At 44.8% G+C, this 26,726-nt stretch overlaps 2 protein-coding genes across 8 annotated transcripts in view; both read left to right on the forward strand.

Moving 5' to 3' along the window:
• The first annotated feature begins 18 nt into the window (after nt 1–18).
• Nucleotides 19–25,103, forward strand: IQCB1 (IQ motif containing B1). 5 transcript variants are annotated; one of them, XM_037396825.1, is made up of 15 exons: nt 143–225; nt 605–873; nt 1,695–1,857; nt 3,526–3,655; nt 5,873–5,966; nt 7,023–7,122; nt 7,500–7,672; nt 10,293–10,405; nt 11,506–11,615; nt 16,355–16,497; nt 16,923–17,071; nt 17,525–17,653; nt 18,034–18,190; nt 19,297–19,526; nt 23,776–25,103. In XM_037396825.1, the coding sequence occupies exons 2-14, from the start codon at nt 765–767 to the stop codon at nt 19,524–19,526; spliced, it is 1,800 nt and encodes a 599-aa protein (XP_037252722.1). In that variant the 5' UTR covers nt 143–225; nt 605–764; the 3' UTR covers nt 23,776–25,103. The 5 variants fall into 5 exon arrangements, with proteins under 5 accessions (XP_037252721.1, XP_037252722.1, XP_037252720.1 ...); XM_037396824.1 differs by lacking the exons at nt 143–225; nt 23,776–25,103 and adding an exon at nt 19–95 and having other exon boundaries at nt 19,297–19,835; XM_037396823.1 differs by lacking the exon at nt 23,776–25,103 and having other exon boundaries at nt 19,297–19,835.
• Nucleotides 25,104–26,116: 1,013 nt separating this feature from the next.
• Nucleotides 26,117–26,726, forward strand: part of LOC119152808 (kalirin-like) — a 46,628-nt gene continuing 46,018 nt past the window's right edge. Inside the window, exon 1 of one of the 3 annotated variants that reach the window (XM_037398504.1) lies at nt 26,117–26,264. In XM_037398504.1, coding sequence (XP_037254401.1) covers nt 26,218–26,264 — 47 coding nt within the window. In that variant the 5' untranslated portion in view covers nt 26,117–26,217. The remainder of the gene's footprint in view (nt 26,265–26,726) is intronic. The other 2 variants (XM_037398503.1, XM_037398502.1) reach the window with 2 other exon arrangements.

Raw genomic sequence — 26,726 nt, forward strand, 5'->3', positions numbered from 1 at the left:
GCCCCTCCGTGCATTTCCACGAGTGGAATCGTCGGAGGCGCCAGCCCGCACGCGGATATGCAAATGACACCCTCCTCCTTCAGGGGAGAGCCCTGGTTGGTGGGGAGCGGCCGCGACCACACAGCTGGGAGGGGAGGGGGGTGTGTGGAGCAGCGGGCGGGTTCGAGCCGTCGGGTTCGATCTTCCAGTCCCCCCGCCTCGAAGTGGGGGAGCCCCCACGCGGCGGTGAGAGGGGCCGGGGAGCGGGAGGGGGGCGCTGCCCGCAGAGCGCTGCGGGCGGCCACGCTCCTGGGAGCTAGGTGGCTTCGGGACTGCCGCCCGCGCAGGCCGGGGGGGCGCCAAGGCGACCCCAGTGGGACAGGGCACCTCTCCCTCGCCGCCCTGCTGGCGGGCAGCGCCCGTCCGCGGCCCCTTCCACCCCCTCCGCCCCTGGCTGGAGGAACGCCGGCGGCCCGCAGCAAGGCCGCCCGCCCGCCCGCCCCGCGGGGCCTCTCTCGGGCGCTCCAGCGGAGCCCTGCGCTGCCGGCAGAGCCGGTCCCGCGGCCTCGAGAGGCGACGCGAGGGAGCGCGACAGCCCTTCCTCCATGTCCGTTCCCTTCCTCAGGGGGGAGACCTGAGGCGCCCCGCGGAGCGGCAGCTCCCAGCCGGCGGTGCAGGAGCGGGCCGGCTGACGGACGTAGCGGCCTAAGGACCCCGCGGCTGCGCCGGAGCAGTTCAAAAGGGGGAGAGAGGTGTGAGGCGGTGGTCGCGGCCATCCCGCCGCCATGGCCGGCGCGCCCCGCGCGGCTGCGGACCCCCAGGTGCTGGCCTTGGCTGCTCAGGTCACCGAGAGCAGCGAGCAGGACATCCCCCTGCTGCTTCTGCAGTTAAAGGGTAATTAACACCGTTTCTAAAATAAAAGGATAGGGTAGAGAAGTGTAGACAGGCCGCCTTTCTTCTGCCTGCTTAAATATAGGAGGGTTCTCTGAACACTTGTGGCAGGGCTGGAAGCGCTGAGGTTGATAATTCGGGTTTTCCTGGGAGTGGTGTTGGGTGGCATTTGGCTTGGCAATGGTGAGGAGGAGCTGGGGACAAGCTGGAAACGATGTGTTTTCTCATCAGCTGTCACCCTGTTTGTAAGCCCCTGCTGATGTGGGCAAGGATCTCGCGCTTGCTCAGATCGTGTCCCCGTGCTTTTATGTGGAGGGTCCGAGTGCTCGCTTCGATTTTTAATTCTTGACATGGAAGTGCAATTGCAAGCTCCCGTGTGACTCCCCCTGCCTTGCCTTTTGCTGCATAGCCACTGCTCACAGGAACGGTAGAAACAAGTTAGGTCCTGTTCTAAACTGGGATGTAATTATAAGGAAGCTATATGTTTCACAGCGGTTGTGGTTTTAGCTGGCCTAGGAAATTCATACAAATGGGCTATATCCCAAGTGATGTATGTTTTACTACTAAATGTGTAACGAGAAAATGTAAAAACCGAAGTGTAGCTATCCTTCCTAATTGTCATATCACCTAACAAATGGATTCTAGCTGTATGAGTGAAAAATGCTGACAAAATACTTTATGCTGATGTTAGCACTTCTAGAATTACCTTAATCCTGGCTCTGTGTACACATACTCCAGTTACGTTTTGGAAAAAGAAGAAAAAAAAGTATCTGGCACATTAGAATCTTATGCTTTTCTGTCTCCCTCCTGCTTTCTTCCCACAGGAATTTTAAATAGTGCCTCCTTGGGATCTGAAGAATCAAAAAAAATTAAGCAAGATATATATGATTATGATCTTACTCGATACTGCCTGCTCGTCCTTAGACAAGACCACTCTCGACTGTGTGGTGGCTGGGCTACTGCTACCCAGCTAGCAGAGATTCTAAGGTAAAAAAATTGCTAGTAGGTTGTATTCTTGTTTTCTTTCTGGCCTTTCATCTTGCCTTTTTTCTTTTCAAGCTGTAATACATTGGCTCCCATCCAGAACAAGGCTTGTTGTTCAGGAAAGGCCAGGGTTAAAGTGCAGGGAGCAGTCAAGAGCAGAGGGGTCAGGCATAGCCTAATTGGTCCCCTTTAATTCATTCGAATTGTGTTTCATTGAGCTGGGTAAACTGGTGGGAACAGTTTTTGTGTTGGCTTTACCTTTTTTTGTGAACAGTACTCATCAGTGTCACAGTTCTTACCCAGTAATTGCTTACCCAGTAAAGTAACTGCAGTTACTTTAAAAAGTTTGTGTACTTAAAATTTCATCTTGCTAAAATCGTCAACCTGATTGACTCATACCTTGGCTTGGCTCTATTTAATATACCCATTTTAAATATCTATTTCCATTTTAAACATAATAGAGGACACAATTCATACATTCATACAGACTAGATAGCTTGATGTAGTGATATTGTGAGAATGGCATTATTAAATTTAATTCATAGCTAGTAAATAAGACAACTTTAAACTCAAATCCTCAGTGATCTAATCTCAATTTTCGATGTCAGGAAAAATAGTAAGTTTTAAATTTTCCCCAACTTGCACTTGATTTTGGCGTAACTATGAAGCAAAATTCTAAGGCATGAAGCAATTAGGCAACAATCTCTTATTTATGCTATATCTGCAGTATGAATTTTTAATGCCAGGAATTTCACTAAGAGATGTGAGATTTATCACCAGAATTGTGTGATACTTAAATCATCTCCTGTAAGCTATTTCAGTTTGCAGAGAAAACTGAAATTTATTTTAGCTATAAAAATGTCATTTTGTAACTAGATGAATCTCGGCTTCGTGCCTGGAATTTGCTTTCCAAGGGCTTTGGTAAGCAAAGCTTTACGCATGTGCATTCACAAAAAGCTAACAAAGCCTATCTAGAAAGCAAAATTCATAAAACTTAAGACTTTTTGGTTGCACTAGTATCAGTGCGGAGTAGAGAATTGAAAATCTTCCCAGCTGTAAAACATGCAGTTTCTTGTAAAAATTCTTCCAGAAATGACCAACATGTTTGCAGCGAGTCATATAAGAAAACTGAGGTCTGAAGACCTGATTTCTAGCCCACGTGTATCCCTCAGTTAGGGGAAAGTTGTAGGCAGACTTGCTCAAAACTTTGCAGTAAGTAATATTTCTTTTATACCTGTTTTCCTTGCTTGATCTGCACCTCCTTCATCATTGGGCTTCCTTTGATAGGTTTTTGTCTACCTTTCTGTTTTGCCTTTTGTTTTTTTCTTTCCTTTATGACCATCGGAGCCCTTCCCTCGCATGTGTAACAAGCCTGAACTGATCCTATGAAGCTAAAGGAGAGAATGTGCTTTGGATGTGTTTTAAACCAAGACAGGCTATAATACGCAGTAATATACTTGCTGTCTCCAGCCTGCCAGTGATTCCCTTTCCTTTTGAGGCAGCTACCTTGGAGCCAGTCACAGCAGTTAACTGTTGTTAGTGCTGAATTGTCCCATGCCAGTGAAGCATTTCTTCTCCGATGACGTGACATTCATTCAAAACTGTTCAAACAGGCCCTCAACTATTCAGGTTGATTATTTTTTTTTTCCTCTCCCCCTCCCCCCATTGCAGTCGTTGCTGTGTAGGACTAGAGGTGAAAGAAGATCCTGAGGAATTTTACAAGACATTTCTTCCTTCAGCTATAGACAACCTGCTGGTTTTGGGAAGACGCTTGCAGGCACGATTTATCCGAGCAATGAAGGTATTCAAATTTCATCCTTAAAAGAGCAGAAAACCTCTGTAAACTTTCCAAGGTTACATACTCTATGAGTAGGATATTATTTTAGGGACATTGTATTATGAAAACTTGTTTTCCAGAAATTACAGTAGTTTTTCTTAAGCCTTGGAGCTTTGAAACTGAAATCTGTGGTTGTGGAGGATTTGGTCCATTACATGTGCAAAGCTGTTTTGTTACCATAGGCTTGTTAGAGAGTTTGGCTACTACTTTTTGCAGTTTTTAAAAGGCAGGGGGAAGGAATGCCATTGCAAGTAGGTTAGAAGAATTCGAGCAGTATGATAGAAAAAAAAATGCCTTACAACAAAAGGCAGCATCCCAATCATGGTAGTGTCTTTTTAACTTTGCATATAATTAGTTCAGTCTTTGTAATGGCTGTGTTCCCACTGCTTTGTTCAACTTTACAAAAAAGGTTTAGGACATCTAAGATTTTAAATTGTATTTGTTGAAGTTTGTTTTGCCATACAATTTCTGCCATGAAATTGGCAAAAAAATCTGAAAATACTCACTGCTGCTGAACCTGCACATTGGGAACCCCAAAGGCAGACTTTGTGATTTTGTGGATGTGAACACTTTCTCACATTTCTCTCCCCCTTTGCAGAGAAGGGTTTTACCCATCTAGGTTCCCTTGTGCTTTTGAAGCATTCTGAGTTCCAGAATCACAAGACAAAAACAACAGATTAAACCCACGAATAATTTAAACAACCAACCTCATGGATTCTGAGTTTCTTTTTAATATCCCCATTTTTCCAATTTCTTGGCTTACTGGCTTTTTGCACTTGGTCAAAGTTTTCCTACAGAGTTTTGTGATGGACAACACAAACACAGCCAATTCTCAGAAAGTATCAGTATAGTAACGTTATTTTGTTAGTTCAATACTTCAGAAGTGCATTTAGTACTTAAGAAGGAAGCTTCCTGAATGACGTCCCAGGAGACTCAAGTCTTACCCGCAATATGTAATTTCCCCCACACTTTCTTATTATGTCTCAGCCTACATGCAACTTGAGTCATGCTTGTGGGCAAAGATTTCTTTTGAATGCAAATGCAGTCTACATTATAATTAGTACTTTGGCTTTTAAACCTTGTGGTCTCAGAGGTGACTGGGCACCCAGACTTGGTGCTTGCTCAGTGGAACTCTGGAAATCCCACTCTACCAGTGGAGATTTGTTGGTTGTTCTGCCCTCATTTGCTTTTTGTACAAGTCTTTGAAGTCAAGGGAAGTACTGAAATAGCTTTCAGAAACTGACATATTGCCAAAACACAGGACAGATAATATTACAGCTTAAATTATTACTGTGATTTTGTATCTTTCATTGTCAGTAAGAAGCAAATACAGAGTTGAAGTGTGACTGATGGCTGGGACTTGCAGCACAGATCTAGGAATAGGCTTTCCAGAGTTTCATTTGTGGAGGCTCAATTAAAGCACTTGGCCTGATATTTCCACATTATAACATTTGTCAGCAATGTAGTGCTACCAAAAGGTCCTTTGCTGTCTCACACACCAGGATTTTACATTTCCTGTGGCTTGCACCTGCAATACAGTCTCTGGACTGCACATCTGTATGTGTGTTCACATGTTAAAGACCTCGATTATTCCTGGTCATTTTTACCAGTCCAGTGTTATCACAGGCAAGCACATAACAGTCTGTTTGGCAAATGGATCAAACTTCAGCTTCATAGTCACTTGTTTGCTCACAGACCTCAGACTAGGAGGTGCTTCTGAAGCCTCACCATACCAGTTTTTAGGAATCTCTTCCATTTTAACTGTGTCCTTGGCCACTTTGTACCCCTTTTTGCTGTGCTTTAATCTTAAAGAATATATTCCCACTTTATAGATTAAATCTGTGATGCATTTGTATTGAGCTATTATTTGTCATCTTAGCCCTCTTAAGCTATCAAATATTTTTTAAGGAGTAAAGAAGACTTCTTGCTCTCTAGTATGATTTCTTAAGGAATGGATGCTTTTTGTAGCATGTTTAGATTTTCTGTATTGATCTCTGGCCTTGAAGGACTTGCAAATTGGTTATTTTTGACTGGTTCCTACAGTTTCATCAACCTCATTTGGGAATTTGATGGAGTTTTGGTCTCCACATCCCTGAAGCATACCAACCTTCTCACTACAGCAAGCTGAAGTCTTCAGTGAAGACACCTGTACATGCTTTTACCTACTTCTCTTTTGTTTAGGATGAAGAAAAACAAGATTTTTTACACTGGTTCCGAACAGTAACTGATGCCATCTGCTGGCTGTTCGGTGGGCATCTTCAACTAGCAGTGTGCGGTAAGGGAAAAGTAAACCCATAAAACACCTGAAAATTTATTTATGGCAACTACAGGTATCAAGAATCACTTTTAAGCTAATTTCTACCTAGTTTTCTAAACTGCAGTAGATGTTATCACTCTTAAAGTAGTCCACTCAACAGAAATAGCAATATCTGAAATGGAAAAGATCGACTAAAGGGAAATACTGAAGAGCTGCCCTTCTAGTCTTTGAGACAAACATTAAAAGTCTTTTCCTGTCATTTCCCTTTGTAATTCTATATCTTAAAAAACCCATATATTTTTTTTTCTGATAAGATACAGTTGATCTTTTTACCTGTGTGTGATTAACATATGCAGAAATTTGACCAGAGCACATTGCTGGCCCTGAAAAGTGGATAGACTTGAAAACAGATTTCTGAAGTTGTCACCATGCCAGGAAATTTTACAAATGCCTAACAAACTTCACTATACAGTTCTTGCCAAAATAAGCTTTCAATTAAGTTAATGTTAATCACATTGATTTTAAAAAGCAGAATTTGGTTTTGTTTCTAATGTAGACCAAAACCCTAATGATGGTAAGATGCGTAACTAAAAAGACATATGGCCAGAAAAATTACTAAATATATAGACAGTGATACACTAGAATAAAAAAGATCATACTTTAATGACATCAGTGGACTTGCATTAAATAAACCTCATGTAATAAACTGTCAAGGTTAAAGTCCTTATCTTTTCCGGATATTGTTGCCCTAGTGATAATTCCACTGCTGTAATAAGCAACTGGTACTAGTGCAACATAAAAGGTTTTAAAGCTTTTATTCCGTTGCAACACCAGTGCCTGAGGGATATCCAAAGGCAGAAAAAACAGGGCTCAACATGTTTTTTGGCTGTTGAAGTAGTTTCTTATTCCAGTATAAGTGTAAAAATTATAAAAGAGGGAGTTTGTTCCAGAAACAGTATCTGTTTTTTCTTGCTATGGCTTATGTTCCATAATTAAGTTCATTTGTTTTATGGTATTTTCAAGTCTGGTTCTGACTGAGTGATTTCTTGTTTGCTTGTGTTTGTTTTTTTGCAGTACTGCAAAATGATCACTTCCTGCAGTTGTTAATAACAGATGATGTTGAAACGGCAGTTATAACGATGTCTGTTTTACACAGTATTTTGAGGGTCAATAGGTTAGTTTTCATATAATTGATTTTTCTGAATTTTATATTTAAAACTCAGTTCATTACTGCTTGGTAAAATAGAACTTTTTTCATATACATATGTGGTGGGTTTTTTTCTTCCTAGTCTTTGTTGTAGAAACAGAAAAAAATAGCTATTTTCTTTATCTTGTTGTTAAATTGTGGGAATGGGAATCAGTTGACTGAAGCAGTAGTACTGCCTGAATCAGATTGCTGGTCCAGCTTGCTGGATGTTGGCTTGCTGAGTGCCTGACATATCTAAAAATAAGTCACTGTTAAAAAACTTATCGTTTGTAATTAACACTTCAATTCTATCCCATCTCCCTCTTTTTTTTTTTTTTTTTTTTTTTTTCCTCTTCTTTTTGAAGTTCTGTCTTGTATCAGGTTGATGAAGAGACCCTTCACTCTGTTTTGGATGAACTTGTTTATAAGCTTTCATCTACTACCAATCCTGTCATGGGAAATGCTGCTACGAAACTGCTATTGTTGGTGGCAAAATTTTGCAAGCAGCTTGTGAAGTTACTCACAGCTCGCTACAAAGGTTTGTAAACATGCATGGTACTAATCAGTCAGCTTCCTCTTAAATTCACTGTAAAAAACCACAAAGATGTCCGATCTCTGTTCAATAGCTGCCCAATACAGATGGAAATTGAAGTGCTGTGGTGTTGATTTTCCTTCTTTTCTGTTAATTTTCATTGTAGTTTAAGGTGCCACACCTCTTTCTGTTTCCTAGATTTATTTTCTTCTGTGTATTAAGGACTGCATGTGGCAACTTGCCTCTTAAAGCTGCTGTTTGTCACTTCCAGGCAGATGGGCTTTACTTCTTTCTGTGTGATGTTCTGCATCTTTTTTCCTGTGCAGGTTGGATATTGAGAGATTCTAGAAGCAGGGTGCCTTACTGCCGCAGTAAGAGCCATGTGTCAGACATCTGCCAGTGGCAGATGGCTCACTAATCCATAAACATGAAAGTTTTACTTAAAGCCAACTTCTGACCCTGGCTGTTCCAGGCCTGTTCATGTGATAGGTGCTGTCCTGTTACTGGGGACTGACTGCTTTTGATATCCAAGCGATTGGAATGAACTCTTCCCAGGAATTAATGAAATGAGTTTATTGTTTTGTCTTGATGCTTTAGATGAGGAGGCTCAGCATACATATCATTTGCTCTATTTTATTCGTTATTTAATGAGGTGTCCCGTTTAATGTTTCTGTCTCTAGCCTAGGAGGGAGCTCCAGGAAACCCCCTAGTCCGTCATGCCCATGGACACTTAAGAGGCTTTGGTGTTTGCCAGGTCTTCTTTTATTCTAAATGTCATTGGTGGTGAAAACTATTTGTGAGCAGGCTCAGTCCTTTAGGGACAAGGACAGTGAGAAGTGGGTATGCTGGACAAAAAGGTCCAATTCCCTTTTTTGATGCATGTGCTGACTATTTACTAGGCAGTGCCAGCCAGACAAATTTCTGGACCAAATGGGCAGCCTTGCCGTGCTTTTCTGAACAGAACTGAGGGAGAAGGACTTCCTTTTAGTGTGAAATTAAGTATAACATGCCTAAGGCACGTTGTGGATTCTTGTGAAGCTGCTCTGATGGTCTGATCATCCAAGCTATAGAATGCTGGCTTGTCTGAAGAGGTGCAAGTCTCCATTAAAGGACTATGCTGTATTTTGCTCTAGAATCACAATATGCCACAGTTATTTAGAGACTCTTCATCTTTCTTCCATACATGTTTCTTGTTTCCACTGAGAAAAAACCTATCACTTTTTTTCCCTCTATTTTTTGTTTCAAGTTAAGAGTCCTTATGTTTTCACTCAGGCTTTGGAATCCTTTAGATAGTTTGATGAATAACAGCAACAAAGAAAGCCTTGCAGCTTTTCCACCATCTGGCCATCTCATTGAAGTAGCTTGGCTTCACGGTGGCTCAGCTGTTGCCAGTATGAGGTACTTCAGTGCGAGCTTTTTGTCAGTAAAGGCAGCCTGGTGGAGGTGAGGACATCACCTGAACCTCATGTCTCCAAGACTAGCACAGTCACTACGTCAGGTTTCCTGGAGGGCCTGGCATTTTTGTCTGCATGGGTTGACACATCAGAGAGGCATGCTTGAGATACCCCCATTAGTAGCTGAAAGCTGCATACGGCTGTGTAGGCTGTACAGAAACTGACAAATGGTTGTGTCAGACCCACAGGACGTCTCTGAGGGAACTGCCCTGTGTAGCCAGGCTACATGCTTTTTGCAAAGCTCAGGCAGCCTTAGGGCACTCCATTTGAAGTCTCACCTGTCTCTTTCCTGAAGTGTTTAATTGTCATTGACTTTCCAAAATGGTGCAAGTATGATAGAATGGAGGTGCGTCTTCTGTTTGCATGCAGGACTTTGTGCTCCATATCCAGACCCGGTATGTATGAGTGTTGTAGTTGTCCAGTGTATGAATATGCTTATGAAGAACGACTTGAAGATGGAAGAGTTACTTGAATCTGCAGTTCTTTGGGAGACTATCCAAACACACGTCTACTTTCGGCCCTTCTTCCTTTTTCTTCCAGCTCCCTGCATACTCTCAAGGCCTAGGATTTATCTGATAAAAAGCCAAAAAGCATGTGTTACTGTCTGCTTGTGTCCTGTGTGCAGCACAGGGAGTGTGTATGTGTTGTGAGGGGGGCACTAGTGTGCTTTTTAGCTACTGTGGACCTAAAAAGCTGTTTTGTCTCAGGGATTGGATGCACAATGTGCTCACAGACTATGCTATGCAGATAAGACATCAAAGAATTCCAGTTATAAATAAATAAATTGTATTATCAAAAATATGAAAGCAGTGCTAATAAAACCTAGCACTTGCCTGGTGCTTTACATCCTTTTAGTACCTGACAATGACTCGCTGATAAGACTCTGAAAGTACATTGATAATTTAACTGCCAGTTTTGTAGACACAATAGATAGTGACTTGGACATACAAGATTACACTCACTCTGTAATGCTTCTCTGTGATAGCTGGAGCACTAGCTATTAATTGATAATATTCTGCATTGAAACTCAAAGATGACTGGTGGTATTCGGCTCTAGTGTTCCTTTGCATACAGAATCAGATTTGATATTTGACTTGAAAATTGTTACTTTGAAATGCTGAAAAGAAAAATTCACCTTGGCCAGTATCATGTGCTGCTTCTTTCTCTCGTAGGATTAAAAGGGCTTTTAAGTAAGCAGTGGACTGGCAAAGGGTTTGATGGGGATCTCAGTCAACTCTTGGACCTACTATACTTGGAACAATCCAATGGAAAAGGAGAAATACAGGTGCTGAAGTTTAATGAGACTTTTGTTTGTGGAGCCCTAGTTACATGTGATTTATGTATGTTTGAAATGGATTTACTGTATCACTCTGGCACTTTTCAAAGTCTGTGTTATTTTTTCATTAATGGATTTTTAAATTTCCCATTTATTATTCTTTTTCCCTCCATCATTTTTGAAGACATCATGAAATGGTGAAGTGATGAAGGGACTATGACTCAAAGGATTGACTTTCTGTTGCATGCTGACCATAGATTTCTGTACAACTGTAGGGGAAAAATAATTGATTTTATTGTGATAACTACAAAACAAAAATAACTGTATCTGCTTTTCTCACATCAGTGTTACAGATTTAGATCTGTGAATTCTAAGCAGCATTCACACAGAATTAAGGCCTATAGAGGAAATGTTCAGTAAGAATACCTTCTGGGCTGTGTTCCCAATAAACAAAAAAATATGTGTTTTATGAATGTCTTAAAATTTTGCATGCAGGTTTCTCAGAGACAATACTTTAAAGGAAATCAGAGTTATGTTTGTAGAGACCTGCTTTAATCTTCAACAGAGCAGGGTCTTTTGTGTTTGGTTTTTTTTTTGTTGTTTGTGGGTGTTTTTTAAATCTATTTAAGAATAGAATTGATTTTTTTTCCATGTTTGCATTTCAGTGACTTCTGATCATACTGCAAATGTAACATTTTTTTTCTGCTGCTAATTCTCCAAACTTGTCTTTCTGTCCTGTCTAGTGTAGGTATTTTGATTGAATCACCACTTGAAGTATCAAGTGCTTTGGTGTTTTAAATACAAATTTCTAACCTTGATTAATGCAGCTAATATGTATTTTATATTTGTGCTGTGGAGTCATTTGTTCACCACAGGGAGCATCAATTCAGATGATTAGGTTAGGTGCCTTTGAAGCAAGTACAGGGTTCATGATCGTAACTGCCTTATGAGACCTTAAATTCTCCAAGCTGTTACAAGTACTGAATTTTGATGCATTTGAAAACTGATGGTGTTTGGTCCAATGTTGAGATGGTTCCAGATATGCAAGCAGTAATAAAGGGGTTTTATATGCAGAGAAAATATTCTACCAACTGCTTTATTAATTTCAGAGGCAGCATCAAGCAGCTTGTATAATCCAGGCTATGTGGAGGGGATTTCAGACAAGGAAAAGGCTGAAAAAACTACCCCAGGCAGTGACCACTTTACAGAGAAGCTTCAGGTAAACAGTATGGCTTTGTAAAAAGCACTAAGGAAAAGAATGTAATAAGGTTTGGTTTGGTTTTTCTCAGGTCACAGAGTGACAGGAAAAAATTAGGTCATCTAATTTAATATCCTTTTTGAAGTAGGGTTAGCCTCAAAGTGGGATCAGCTGCTCAGGGTTGTATCCAGTTCTGGAGGTCTCCAGGGATGGAGAACCCACCACTGCACTTGGTCCCTGTCCTGGTGCTGGATGACTTGCCTTGTGAAGAATTCTTCCATTAGAGCCAGTGGGAGTTTCTTTGTTACAGCTCTGCCTCTTGTCCTATTTCTGTGCACCTCTAAGAGTCTGGCTCTGTCTTCTCTATAACACTTCCTTTAGGTAGTGGAAGACAGAAATCAATTTCCATTCCTTTATGCTAAACAAACCCATCTCATCTCCTGCCCTTGTATATCATACGTTCCATAGCAGCCCTAATTCTTGTTGGACAGCATCTATCCCTCCAGTTTGTCAGTATCTGTCTTTTACTGGGGGGGGTGGGGGGGCAGTAGTGTGACCATTATTCCAGCTATGCCTTCAAGAGTGTAGAGTAAAGCGAAATAATTATCATCTTTGACCTGCTTTGTCTGCTTTTGCTAGTGCAGCCCACTACACAGCTAGCCTTTGTTACTGCAAGGTTCATGTTCAACTTGTCACCACCAGGAACTCCAGGTACTTTTCATTGGAGCTGCTGTCCAGGTAGTCAGTGCCCAACCTGTACTGGTTCATGAGGTTATCTTGTACCAGGTGCAGAACTTCCCATTTGAACTTCATGTGGTTTCTGTTGACCCATTTTCTGTATTTGTGGAGGTTCCTCTTGAGTGTCAGCCCTGCCCTGTATGGGACACTGTGATGACAGCCTTGATAAAAGTCAAGGAAAATGACATCCACTGCTCTCCCCTTGTCCACAGAGCCGGTCATCTCATCACAGAAGGCAATCAGGCTGGTCAAACATGATTTGCCTGTGATATGTCTATACTGGCTGTTCCCATTCACTTTCCTGTCCTTCCTGGAAATAATTTCCCTGAGGATTTGGTCCCATGTCCCAGGGTGTAAGTTTGGGCTGCCCAAGAGTTCCTTCATCTTGAAGATGCCTTTTTCCAGTCAGCTGTTATTTCTGAAACATAAAGGTAATGTAATGCCAACGTGAGCTGTCTCACTACAGTTTCTTTTAGCAGAAACATCTAAACTGTGATTTTTCCAGCAGTACCAAACTGCTACTTCTGGTGCCAAAAGCTCCAACTGTCCCTTTCCCAGCTGCCAAACTTCTCCATGAAAAAGCTTACTTCTGTGATACTTTTATATGTTTTCTGTGTAAAAATTTATAGCGTCTGGAAAACTAAAAGCACAGCACACTGTAGCATGGGATTGCACTAAATAGCACTAGAAGGTGATGTACTGATGGTAGAACAGTCAACTGGTTCACAGTTAACTTGACACAAAATTCCACCATAAATTGACTGTGGAGCTGTCCTGGAGTTTCCAATCTGCCTTGCCAGAGTGCTGCAGAAACCAAGGCCCATAGTACTTGTTCAGTGTAGTGTTTGTTTGCAAGACCTTGTTCTTCATTAATATTTGAAATCTTTGACTCTCAGAAGTGGAGCCGCTTCAGTGACCTAGAAATTGTATCCTCTGACTTGGAGTACCACAGGAGGAGGAAGCTACATAAATAATACTTGTCCTGCTTGAAGAAGAATTTCAGCAGTAATGTTAGCACGTTAGGCTAAGTCTTTTGAGAAATCTAGTGTGAATTTGATGTAGGTTAAGGGATCTAAATCAAGTTCAGACTCCACAGCAGGTTTTTTCAACCTGGAAAGCAGGCGGTTATGATTTGTCATCTAGAATGTAATTCTTACATTCTGGAAGATTTGCTGGGGCAAGCAGTGTGTGTATTGAGGGCCACTAGCCGCTCCAGCTGAAACAGCAAGAATGACATCCTTGTCCCTGTTTTTACTTCACCATACACTTTGAGCAAATATTCCTGCCCTCATCAGGCACCTTGCAAGTAACTTGCAAAAAACATAGCCTGGAAAACTTGGGTGATGGGCTAACATGTAACATTGTAAAGCAGAAGGGAAAGGTGGTGAGGCTGTCAGCAAGCTACTTGACTTTCTTGTGTCATATTTTCAGCATTGTGTTAGTGAGTGCCTCTTAAGTAGTTCGTGAGTCATTTAAATGGACTTTTGAATGTGTTTGTTTAATATTAAGGGAAATGGAAATGTATTAATGTCCTTATAGTTGCATGCTTACGGCTTAGTAAGTCCCCATGTAACTACAGCTCCAGTATTGGGTTTTATTCTGTCCAGCTCAAAGCTGCACTTTAGTGTTATGCTGAAAAATAGTGTTTGGGTTACTGTAAGTGTGACTTTAGAAAAGTTTTCAAGAGTACTTTTTAGTTTTTAACAGTCAGGGTTTGGTTATATTCACAGATTTATTTTAGAACAAGTGTGGCTAAATACTGCTTGAGTTTGAAACTCCAAACTTCACTCGCAGCTGCAGTGGAAGATCTTAAACTCTGTGAGTTATAAACTTCTGAAACTGTGGTTTCAGAAATGTCTTCTCAGTGGATATTAGAGACTGTAATCTGTCCTTGAAGTTAGTTCACTGTTACATAGGTAATTGTACAACTGTTAAAATGACAATAATTTTTATTAATCATGCATCAAAAATGAAACCATTTTTATGTATATAAAGAGATGATCAGAGGGAGGCTGATCTGTGCCATGAACTGCTGAAGGAAGCTTGGATTATGCTCTGGGTATGTTTTTGCTCTGTTCAGAGGCATTTCGCTGTCACAGCATGGTCTTGTGCAAACAAATGTGTCTGACCATTAGGAGGAACAGAGAATGAAGAAGAGCATGTGTTTTGCAGACTACACAGGAAAGAATACATATCAAAGAAACATTTAAATACCTGACAGACACTGTTGGCAGTTTCACGGATGCACATCTGAGAAGTTCATGAAATGTTCTTGTAGTTTTCCACCTAGTGGAGCTGATAAAAATTTCTAGGGAAAATTATTAATAGTTTTATCAAGAAAATGTCATCATAAGTCCTGTTTGATGCTGTGACATCATTACACTTAGAAGTATAATATGTGCCTACCTGGATTAAAAATGTGAAGATTTACAGATCTTAGTTCGTGGAAATGTGTGGGCTGAAAACCTCTAGTTTCCTTGAGACCATTCTGACGTAATCACAGATACCGTGATCTGTCTCTGTAGGCAGATGTGCGAGCACGGTTTACATCTGCATTACTGTCATAAAAGGATTAAAGTCTCTCAGGTTGTGGTGGAGGCTGTTCTATCAGTTAGGACCAGATCTTTAAATCCAGTGCATCTTTTTACACAATAGCTTCCATCCCATCTTTCCCCACTCAGTTACAGAGATGGAGGGGAAAGTATGGTTGGTGGGAAAACAGCAGCTTATTTATACTAGCAATGGGGAAACACACAAATAACTCAATAGTACTGTGAGTCTAAAGGTATGTGACATGCAGCAGTACCAAAATTGCTGGACATTAGTTCTAGTCTATGGCCTTTTTTTTCCTCTTTTCTGGCATGCCTTATGCCTGTGCGTTGTCCATTTGTTCTCTTTACTAGTGCTTAACGTGCTCCCTTCATTGTCCCTGGAAAAGTGCTAGAGGAGAGCAGAACTCAGGGCAGTGGACCTAGTGGGCGTACTCAGGTCCTGAGTGGGCAAGTGATCGTGCTGCGATAGGAGAAGAGGAAGAGTAACATCACACCTTATTGTGGGGTGAACTCATGAAGTCTGAAGTTAAGCTGCTAATGAGGTCAGGTCCATTGGGATGAGAAGGGGTAGTGAAGGGAAGGGGGGTCCTAGCTTACAGCTCCTCATGTTTTGCCGAGACCATGTTGAAGTGGTCTCAGTAATTATAGTAATAATACATCAATAAATTTAGTATTAATGTATTAGTCTCTTTATTGATATATGAATGTATGTATAATGGATATACAGGCTATTACTAGCTTAAACACTCCAGGGCCATTAACAGAGTTTTCAGTTGTCTCATCTGTGAAACATCTGCTGGGACTTTTCCAGTGCCAAGCACAGAGAGGCAGCGTCCTAATGTCAAATTACAACTAGTACAGATCAGGAAGAATTTGCAATAAAATTCTTCACTAGTGTCTCTGAACAAAGTCAATGGAGAAAATGTGTCAGTCTGTATTTCCTGGAGAAAAAAAATCCCTCCAAGTTAAGCGGTGAGCCTTAGCAGCCAGCATTCTGATCTAGTCTTGCAGTCAGTACAAAAATAATAGTCTGTATTATGGAAAGCAGGTGCCATGCATGCTAGTGGGTGCACTGGAAAAGGTGTGTACTAGATCAGATGGCTAATCTTGCTTTATCTCCCTGATGATGGATTCAAAATTGTTGTTCTCATTCATGCGGATTGTGAATGTCCCATACAGAGCATCATTCCCTTCAGGGTCCTTAGAACTTTATCCTAAGTGAAAATATATCCTTTGATTTGATCCCAGATTGAGTGACTGGCTCAGAATTTTTTGTGGCTGTAGATACTGTGGTAATTTGTTAGCTTGCAGATGATTTCTTGTTGCTTGGTGTAGTCTTGCAGCCAACAGCTGGGATGGCAGATTATATTGTGGATTTTCTCCCTCAGTGCTGAACCATTTAACAGAAAGAGAGATAATCTTAAGAAATGTACAACTGAAGCTAATTGTTAATGTATTTGTGTATTGCAGAGCTAAACGAGAACAGGAGTTGCAGCATTTAAAAAAACAGAAGGAAGATGAGGCTCTAAAACTGCAAATGAAACTTCAGAGGCAGAGGGCCATGAGACACTTCCATGAAAGACAGCTGGCCTTACTGGAAACAATCCATGCCAGTATGATTTATATTAAACTGTATCAGAAGTTTAAATTGTCTGGGTCTCCTTAAGAACAGTTTCCCCAAATTTATTTCCTAATCTTGTAGGTTTTTTTGCACTTTAGCCTTACTGTCTTCTCTCCTGACCCAGTTATCTGACAGAGAACGTGCTGATTCTACAGGGGCTCAGAACTGCTGATCAAGATCTGCAGCCTCCAAAATGGTGTAGGAGAAACAGAGACCCAGTTTTCTTGGGTTGCAAAGCTGCTTTGCACCTGTGAGTCTCTGAGACATGGCCCATAGCTAGCACACCTTGGATGAAGAAAGGTTTTTTACTGATAGCACCAAGCTTTTTTAGTACTATCTAGTTTTTGAATTAAAAATGTAAATTGTTAAGAGATCTCAACCCACAGTCTCATAACTGGATTTTTGTTGCATTTGTAGGTCAGGTAGATAAGTACATGGAGGGAATGGAGGAGAAATCAGCATTAACTATCCAGAGATTCTGGCGAGGATATAGAGCAAGAAGAAATTTTCATCAACAGAGACAATCTCTTAAGGAGTATAAAGCAGCTGTGGTCATTCAGAGAGCAGTAAGTATATATACTTTGTTCTAACATTAGGTAGGACTTTTTACGATTCCTCAGAAAGCTCTTTTTGTTCTCTTAGTGTCAATGTAGCCATAATTTATTAAAAAATTATTCAAGGGATGATAATCTGGAGCCACAAGTTGCTTAGACAAGTTAAACCTTGCATAGGTTACAAAGCCTTACAGTCTTGTAACTAAAATATAAGAGCTGCCACTTTGAAACCTAAGGTTGGAATTTCGGCATACCACAGATGAGTCAGTACTTTATGATAAGTGTTCTTACCTGCTATTTAGTATTCATGCTGACCATTGTATGTTGTCTTTTCAGCATCACAGCTAAATTTATGCTTTAGCAGATGCAGTACTGAAACTTTTTTTTCACTGATTGATTACAGACAAAGCGAGAAGACAAATGTCCTGTCTGTGATTGTCATATTCTTATATGTTCTTTACAAAGGCTTGTAAATTCTTGGAAAAACTAAGGAGGAGGAGACCTCTCTCTCCTTGGAAAGAACCCAAGGCACTGACTGATGAGCGGAGACTGGCTCTGCTGCAGAAGGTGGATGACTACATCAAATTGCATCCGGTCTGTTTCTTAGTCATTTCATAATTCTCATTAATGATGCAGCATAAAATACTGTAGGGATGAAATATATTCAGCTTCATAAATTCCAATAAAGATAATCCATGTGAGGTATGCATATATTAACCATGCTTGTTTGACAGCAAGGCACTAGGATATTGGGGATTTTAACCATTAATCTAATTAAAAGGGTCAAAGCAAACTGTATTTAGAAAATTTATATACTTGATGATGGATAGCTTTGGAGAGAGCTGCAGAGGAAGCACAGTTATCAAGTTAACAATTAAGAACAGATTTTCATTCCTTGTTTAGACAATATTCTCCCCCAAAAAGGATTTAAAATAGCCAGCTCCTAATGGTAATAAACTCTTATTTTCCTCCAGGCTTCCCAGATGTCAGAAGAAAGGAGTAAAGAGTTACATATGCAGGCCCAGGAAAAGCTGGCACAGTTCCTGTTGAGGAACAGACTGGATCAGAGAGCAGCACAGCGAAGAGAGACGTTACTGGCTCAGGTCAACACTGATGTGGAGCTGCTAATGAGTATGTGACCGCTCTGGTCATAGTTTTGATAACCATTTGGATTAAACTAATTTAGAAAGAAAATTAGAGGGAACATTGGCAAAGCCTCATTTAAAAACTGAAATATCTTTCTTCCTTTGCCATATGCCTTGTCTTGAGATTCAGGCTTTGTTAGACGTTATCCAAGTGTTGCAGTTGGTTAAGTATACATACCTGCTTTTCAAGGAGCATCTTACTCATCTGCTAAAAGTACCTCTCTGATACATTCACAAGAAAAGCAACGGCCCAGTAAAAGGCAGTAAAATTTCTAAGAAGGGGATCTCGCAGAACCTCTTCTTCTACATTTGTTCTGCTTTGTTCTGTTTTCTTGTGTTGTAAGCAAGCTACTGATTGAGACACTCACCTCTTCCAGATAGAGAGGGAAATCTTTGAGCTATGAGTTCCAAGTCATGTTTTCATTTTCTTTGGCCTCACTTGATTTGAAAGGAATTTGCTATTGTGCTATTTTAATTCCAGACAAGGAACCCAGAGTGAAAGAGTGAGAATAGCGAACTGCAGCCACCAGAGAGCACCCAAGCCGGACAAAATCCAGCAAGTTACTGAATTCTATTGTCTTCCTGTCACATGCTGTGTCACTGCAGCTCAATGCTCCCTGAACAGGCAAATCAGCAGCACACTCTTAGACTCTGCTGGGTCCCCCAGGCAGGGAATACACAGTGCTGCTGTGCCAGAGCAGTGGAAGCACTATGCTGATGTCACCCTGCGCCAGGAACAGTAGCCAGGAGCTACCTAGCAGTAGTGACCAGGAGCTCCTCTCTCTCTCTTAGATCATAGTTTCACAAGAAGTCATTTTGGTGGATGACACCACTGCATCTGAATGAAGTAGTCCTGCTTTCCTGCCTTATTATCCCTCCCCCATTATGTATTTATTTTCTCAGATTAGGCATATTTTGGATTGCTTCTCCAGTCAGGTTTATCATGCAGCCATAAAACTGTAATGCCAGCATGGGAAAAGGAGTGACCTAGGAGAGTGGGAAGTGGGAGGGTGGTGCTCCTTCTTTTCTTGTTTGAAATACTTGTAAAACCGCAAACATCATGCAGAAAGATCTTTCTCTTTCTTCTTACAGATGCTCCAAGGTTAGCAGAGACCACAGAAAAAGATCTTGATGTCTTTATGAGTCGATCAGTCCCTGTAGCTACCAAGGCAAGACAATCCCACAACACTATGCTGAAATACACTCACTGCCCATGGTGGAAGAAGCTTGGAGATGAGTTTACAGAGGATGATGTCATTCCTGATGATGCCCTAAATGCAGAACTGGGGACTTTATTTATTGGTGGAAGGAAATCCATTTAGGTAACCAGCAGAAAAATTTCTTACTCAACCAGACTCATGCCTTGCACTATGCATTCATTTGTGTGTGTTTTTAAGGAAGGAAAACATTTGAATTTGAAGACAAAGCACTGAAAAAAAACAAAGCTTTCTTTTAGTGCATTTTGCTTGTCATATTAAGGATCTCCTGCTGTGCATCAGCAGTTAGATCCTATTGATTGTGCTGTTGCAAATAGGATTTAAATACTGTGGTTGTAAATGAGGATATTTTGTAATTTGTGTCACTTTAAAAGTAAGTTCATAAACTTTGGCTTTTCAATTCTTTTTTGCACACAGATGCATAAAGAATCATGCTATTGTAGAAGCTTGGGCTTTTATAGCAAAATGTTTTATCAGGTGATGTGCTTTGAGATAAAGAAGTGTTCAGAAAGACACCAATAAGAAAGAAGTTAAGCAAGCACTAGGCAGGCTGCGTGCTTACGGAAGGGTAAAACGGCTAACTCCAGTTAACTTAAAGCTCATCTAGTTCCACTCCCATTGCCATGGGCAGGGACACCTTCCACTAGACCAGGTTGCTCAAAGTCCCATCCAGCCTGGCCGGGGGGATTGATAAAAAATCTGCCTGTGCTCCAGAGTCCCTTACTGCTGCTCCCAGGGCTCTGTAATCCTTCTTGATACTTCTCAGACTGCTGCTCCTGGCTGTATCGCCGGTGCCCACGTGAAACAACAGCAGCAGATAAGTCAGTGGACTGCTAAGTCTTGTACAGCCTCTCAGTGACATCCCTGATACAAGCCCCTGGTAAGCAACGTGCCTCTCTGGAGAGCACGTCAGGGCAGCAAATGGGTGACTCTGTACCCCGCAGAAGAGACTTGCCTGCTGCTATCACCTGTGGCCTTTTCTTAATTGTGCTGGTTGTTACATGGGGAGCAGATCGAGCTGCCTTGCTCAGCTCCAGCATCTCTCCTGATGTAATGGGTCTTTCCTCCAGCCAGCAGAGTGGTGAAGTAGTTCTGCAAGGATACCTCATGTTTTGGGGAAAGCTTCTTCCTCCTGCTGGTCCTTGCTGTTGCAAGCTTCCATTTTTCTGCATTGTTGCCCCCCCCCTCCCTTTTGTGTGTGCCAGTGGGAGAGTTTTTGACTGTCTGGCCGTGGGTCCACTGCAGACTGTGTTCAGAACGAGCTGTCCCTGATGTTATGCAGCCTCCTCGCTGCCTCCTGTAGCTCAGCCACCTGCTGCAGCAGGTCCTTCACCTGGGCACACCTTTTGTAAGCAGGTCTGCTGCCTGCCCCAGGGGAAAGGTCGAGGTCTGAGGTCTGCAGCAGCTTCTCCCTTCAGGAGCTCCATCTACGTGGAAGCATCGGCCACCACCGAGGTAGATGGTGCAGACCCCCCAGCCGAAGCTGCAGCCTTGGCTCTCAGAGCAGTGCCCACCATTCTGCCTTGAGGGTCAGATAGGATTAGTGCCTTTGACCTGTGCAGCTGGTCAGTTGCTGGATTATGTGTACTTCAAGTCTCCCCACTCAGCAGTGGAATGACCCTCCTTCGAAGAAGCACCTTCCCTGCACATCCCCCCTGTGCCAGCTGCTGCACCAGGTGCCACGCCATGCCCTGTTTGCCTGTCCTGTTCACAGCGCTTCCTAGGGCTGCCTCTTTCCCTTAAAACATGCAGTTCTTGCCGCAGCCAGTGCAGTGCATTGTAACATGGGCACAGTCCAAACTGTTATATGGGATTGTAGCCTCAGTGACCATCTGGACCACCAGCTCTCTCTTCTTAAACCATGCAGGTGCTGTTTAATCCAGAAAAGTCTCCAGCACAGGGCCTCTGCAGTCGTCATGACCCAGTACACAGTAAAAACCTATAGTCGGGGGCCAAAGGCTGCTGCTTACTGATGGGCCCAGGAAGCAGGGAGAATTCAAGGCTGCAGCTAGTGCTGTAGATGCCTGCGCTATGTTTTAGGTGAGAAGCCCAGAGAGCTGAAAGAATTAGATCTTACCTCACTGCAGAGGAGGAAAATGTGATTTCTGCCAGTTGTATGTGGGCAGCAATACTGGTTCAGCATGTTTGTTTTCAGTTCTCTCTAGAAGGTTTTGAGTTTTAATTTTAGCAGAGATGAATGGAAAACAAATAAATAGAAATAGTGGGCAGAAGCCCAAGCCCATTCAAATGCAGCTGATACACTGAAATTAATAACTGGACAGCTGCCAAGAGGAAGAGCCATGCTCTATGTTAATTTTTTTTTAACAGAGCTGTGATTTGGAAGGCACTGAATTGGCTCTCAGTTCCTTTCTTGGAGATTTAACTGGTGGAACAAGCAATTCAGAATTTGCCAGGGCACTTGCTTGTGTCTGTTGAGTTACATACTGTTGTGCACAGCCCTGCTATTAGTTTTAGGGCGTGCCCGTAAACGAGACAGGTGCCCTACAGCCACCAGGGTGGAGGGGCTGGGGGCAGTCCCCAAGCACTCCAGGGGATGGAAACTACCCCCCAGCAGCTGCCTAGCTCTGGCACTGGAAAAGGCCCAGTGTCTCTGGATGAGCCGCAGCAAGCCATGAGTTCTCTGTGCACATCATAGTCCCCTCTGCTGTGCAGCCACTGACCCAAACTATTTTGAGACAGCAGCCTCTGCTGTTATGTTTATTCCTAATCACTCTCATTATAACAGCTCTTTAGCGCAGGGGGATGCTCACAAAGGTGCTTTGCTTAATGTACTTTATGTAAAGAGATGAGCCCCCTGGCCAGTGTTAAATACCAAGTGAATTGTAGAGGCATCTTACCAAAAAGCCATTTATTATAATGGCCTCTGCCACTCACTGCCATTGGAGTGGATAATGAACTCCCCCTTTGCAATATGCAATTTGCTGGATAATGGGGTTTGTTAAGTGGACAGAGATGCTGGTGGAAGGTGCGATCTTGCTGGAAGAATTCAAATTGCTGGGTCATTTACCAGCCCAGCAGCACAAATTCCCCTGCCCCGCCACTGCCCTGATAAATAAAATTGCGCCTTCTTACTTTGTGCTTGTCACCAGGACATCTCGCTCCTCTCCATTTTACAGACCGGGGAAACGGAGGCAAAAGAGCCATGAGGAAACATGCCTGCAGCCATCTAGAACTGTATAGCTTGTCAGTTGTTCCCGTTACTGTCCCAGGTAGATCAAGCCAGAAAGGAGCCACTGCAGCACGCCGGGGCAGAACTGGGATATGGTTTCGGATGCCAGTTGCTGTGGCCAGCTTGGAGCCTGGGCCAGCAAAAGAGATCCCTGGGTTCCCCTCCTGCGCCCCTTTGCTCATGGGTGGGAGCGATCTGGCATAGCTTGGCTCATCCTCTTTTCAAGTCCTCCTGCACCACATGCAGGACATGTCACTGGTTATTTATTTCACTGCAGCTCCTTCTCAAATAAAATACTCCTGTCTGAATCGTAGAATAGTTTGGGTTGGAAAGGACCTTAAAGATCATCTAGTTCCATCCCCCCTGCCATGGGCAGGGACACCTTCCACTAGACCAGGTTGCTCAAAGCCCCATCCAGCCTGGCCTTGAACACTTCCAGGGATGGGGCATCCACAGCTTCTCTGGGCAACCTGTGCCAGCATCTTGCCACCCTCATAACGAAGGGTTTCTCCCTTATATCTAATCTAAGTCTACCCTTTTCAGTTTAAAGCTGTTCCCCCTTGTCCTCTCACTACATGTCCTTGTAAAAAGTCCTTCTCTGAATAATGGGAACAGATGTAGACAGCTGACCAGAAGCCGTGTCCAGCCTGCTACCAGGTGAACAGTCCTGTCTGGGTTATATGATCACCCAAAAAAAGACTAGGCGAGGCCATGAGCTGGGATGGGTCCAGTCCTGCTCCTGCTTGTCTGCTTGCCACAGACCACAGGCATGGCCAGAAAGCTGGGAGCTTGGGCAACACAGGTGGTCCAGCCAGGTAGGACAAGGGGCAGAATGTGGTGATGTCCAGCAGGTCTGGGCTGTGCCACTTTGGATAGATAGCAAGCAGCCCTGCCCCAGCAGCCTGAAGACAGAGCCTGCTCATCCCAGAGGAAGCGTTGGGGTGCCCTTCCCCACTGGTGGAGCGAAAAACCTGAGGGGGCACGCTGTGACATGAAGAGGGGCAGAGGTGAAGCTGGAGCTGCAAAGGCAGCAGCGCTCAGGTCATTAAATACCGGCACCGTCTAAGCTGGCCTGTGGGGGTGATTTAGCTGAATTGCAGGTTTCTGTTGCTGTGATAAATTGGACCAATTTGTCATGTGGTTTTGTTTCTTCCCTCCCTTAAGTAAAGCTATACAGGAGCGTTATTGCTACAGCTTCAGCAGTAACAAACAACCTGGAAAACAAAATCCTCTGATGGATATGGATAAAAAAGAAGGGACAGCGACTATTCTGCCAAAAGTGCCACCAGAGTCATGGAGCAGGAAGAAGGCAGCAAAAGGAACAGAAAAAAAGATCACTCAGCCCTTTCAGAGCCGGAGACAAAGCAGTGTCCTCTGCTGGCTCCTGCAATTGAGGAAAATTCCTATTTATGCAGACAGATCCTTTTTTTCCCCAGCTTTAGCTGTAACTGGACTCTGCAAACAGGATGCTCACCTCCAGCAGAGACACAGGCGTGTGCTTGAGACTGCGCTGCTGAGTCCAAGGGCGTCTCCTGGCCTTTCAGACTGGCTGTAACAGGAGCTCTGAGCTGAGGACAGGAGATAACTGCGATGCTATTTCACCTCTCGTCTCTGAGTCTTCTACTGCTGATTTCCATGGGAGCAGAATCGGGTACAAATACCTGCTCTCCACTGCAGAGTATCACATACAGCAAGTACAAGGAGAAACGAAAGCTTTCTCCAAGTAGTGGAATTGGGGCTATTTATAAATTGGCACACGTCAGAAAAGGAGGCAGCTCTTTGTAGTGGAGCTGCAAAGATGATCGCAATAGGTCTCCAAGTTCTCCTTACCATCCTTCTTTGTAGCACAGTAACAGCGGGGCATCCTCCAGGCATCCTGGAGTACCGTGAAGAACCAAAATAATTTGTTTACTAAATGAGTGATACACAGGCCCAGATTTACCAAGGGGAACTAAAGAGCAGGTGCCTCCCGTCCCCTCTCCGCTGCCTTCCCTGAACCTGCAGGCAGGGCTGGGTTCACTCTGCTGCCGCCTTAGGACGGAATGACAAAGTTGGCAGGTGAGGACCAAGGTCAGGACACCGTAACTCTGGCAATTTTCCCCAGCTGTGCTGGAGAACTCCTCTGTGACCTTGAGCACGTTCTGTCTCTGCCTCTGGCTTTTCCTCTCTCAGATGAGGCTTACTGAGGAGGTTTTGTATGTTGCATTTGTAATTTGTTTTAACCGCCTTCAGTGGAGGATGCTGTGTGAGCCCAGTGCCACTGAAATCCCTTTCTACTAAGGTGAAATGGGAGTTTGACGGGCCCCAGAAGGAAAAAAAGCATTTGTATAGTCAGATGTTGAACACAGGAAAAGCTTAGGGTTGCCATGCTATTTTATTTCTCTCCGCATTCAGCTGTTCTCTGCAGGATTTAGTTTTTCTCTGTTTAATGATGTCCTTGAACAGAAACAATGTCTTTGCCTATGCTTGATCACTTAATAAAACCAAGAAAGAGCAATTCTGATCAGGAAAACCTCATTTAACATGTCTCACCAATACAGAACCTGTCTGTTTGGAACAAGATGAGCACACACGCATACAAGATGGATAATAAGACCCAGCTCAATCTAGCATTACATGATAGAGCCAGTGAACTGCAACACTTAAGCCTACAAACAATGACAGCAACCGCTAAGTTTGCCAAATCCTCAGTATCTGAAAGGGAAGAGGCTTTCACGCTGGCACTCCTACCCCTAAAATAGCAAATTAAAATAAAACAGTTGCAAGTGCAGGATACAACTCATTTCTGTGCTCAGGAACAGGGACAGACGGAGGCTTTACCATCACTCGGGCTTCATTCCCTGAGCAGCTCTGCTGGTCCCAGCGAGGTGCCATCCCGCGTGGAAGCCCGCGGGGCTGATGGGGGCAGGCAGTGGCCAAAGTCACCCGGGCCACGCTGGCTTTAGGACAACAGCAGCCTGGACCTCGGCTAAGGGCAGCCGAGGGGCAGCCTAGACCGGCTGCCGGCCGTGGGAAACGAGGGATCCCAGGCACCGTAGGAGGGAGCCGAGAGCCAGCCCGCGCCCGGCCGGGATCCGCCAGGCACGCTAGGCAAGGCGGGGGAGCGGGGGGCGAGCGGGGGGCGAGCGGGGGGCGGGCGGCCGCCGAGCCGAGCCGTGCCGAGCCGAGCCGAGCCGAGCCGAGCCGAGCCGCCTCCCGCGCTCCGTCCCGGCCGCGGCGGGTCAGGCCGGGGTCCCGCTGGCCTTGGCGAGGGACCGGCCGTGCTGCCGCCCTCCGCCCTTCCAGCCCGCCAAAGCCGAGCGCCCCGCGGCCGGGGGGCCGCCCGCTGCCGGCGCCCGCCTCAGGCCCCGCGGGGACACCCGGCCGGGCCCCCAGCCGCCCCCCTTCCCCTCCCCCCCCCCTCGGGCGGGCGCGCGGCGGGCGGGGCCCCGCGGCCGTTCGCGGCGGCCGTTACCCCACCCGCGCCGCACGCGCCGCCGCGCGCCCGCCGTTGCCGTGGCGACGGGCTAAGCCGGGGCCTGGCTGCGGCTCGGCGGTGCGCGGAGGGGGCGGACGGGCGGCGGCGGGCCGGCGGCTGGGCTCGGCGCGGCGCTGCCCTGCCGGGGCATGCACAACAAAGGCGGGAGGCGACGCGTCCCGGGCGGGCTCTGCAGGTAGGTGGGCGCGGGCGGCGGGCGGGTCCCTCTCGGCAGCCGCTCCCGCAGGGCGCCTGCCCTCCGCCGTGCTGCCGGGGCCGCGCTCCTCGCGGGGCAGCGCGCCCCGGCCCCGGCCCACGCCGCACCTTGCGGGCGCGGGGCTGCAACAAAGGCAAATGGCTGCGCGCCGGGGAGGGCTGCGGAGCCGGCGGTGGCCTCCCCGCCTCTGCCCGGCTCTGCCCCTCTCGGGCGGCAGGCGGGGCGCCGCCGGGCGCAGCCGTTCCGGTATTTCTCCGTTCGTGGGTCTCGTTCCCCGGGTCCCCCTGCGGGCCCGGGCGGGACCTTGGGGCGCAGCAGCTCCGCGCCCAGCCCGGGAGCGCTGCGGGAGCGTTGCGGGAGCGCTGCGGGAGCGGGGGGGACGCGCACGCTTCCCGCACCCTTGCGCACCTTCCCCGGCTGGCACCTGCTCGTCGCTGCGGG

This window comes from Falco rusticolus, chromosome 8 (assembly GCF_015220075.1).
Source record: "Falco rusticolus isolate bFalRus1 chromosome 8, bFalRus1.pri, whole genome shotgun sequence".
Taxonomy (NCBI): Eukaryota; Metazoa; Chordata; class Aves; order Falconiformes; family Falconidae; genus Falco; species Falco rusticolus.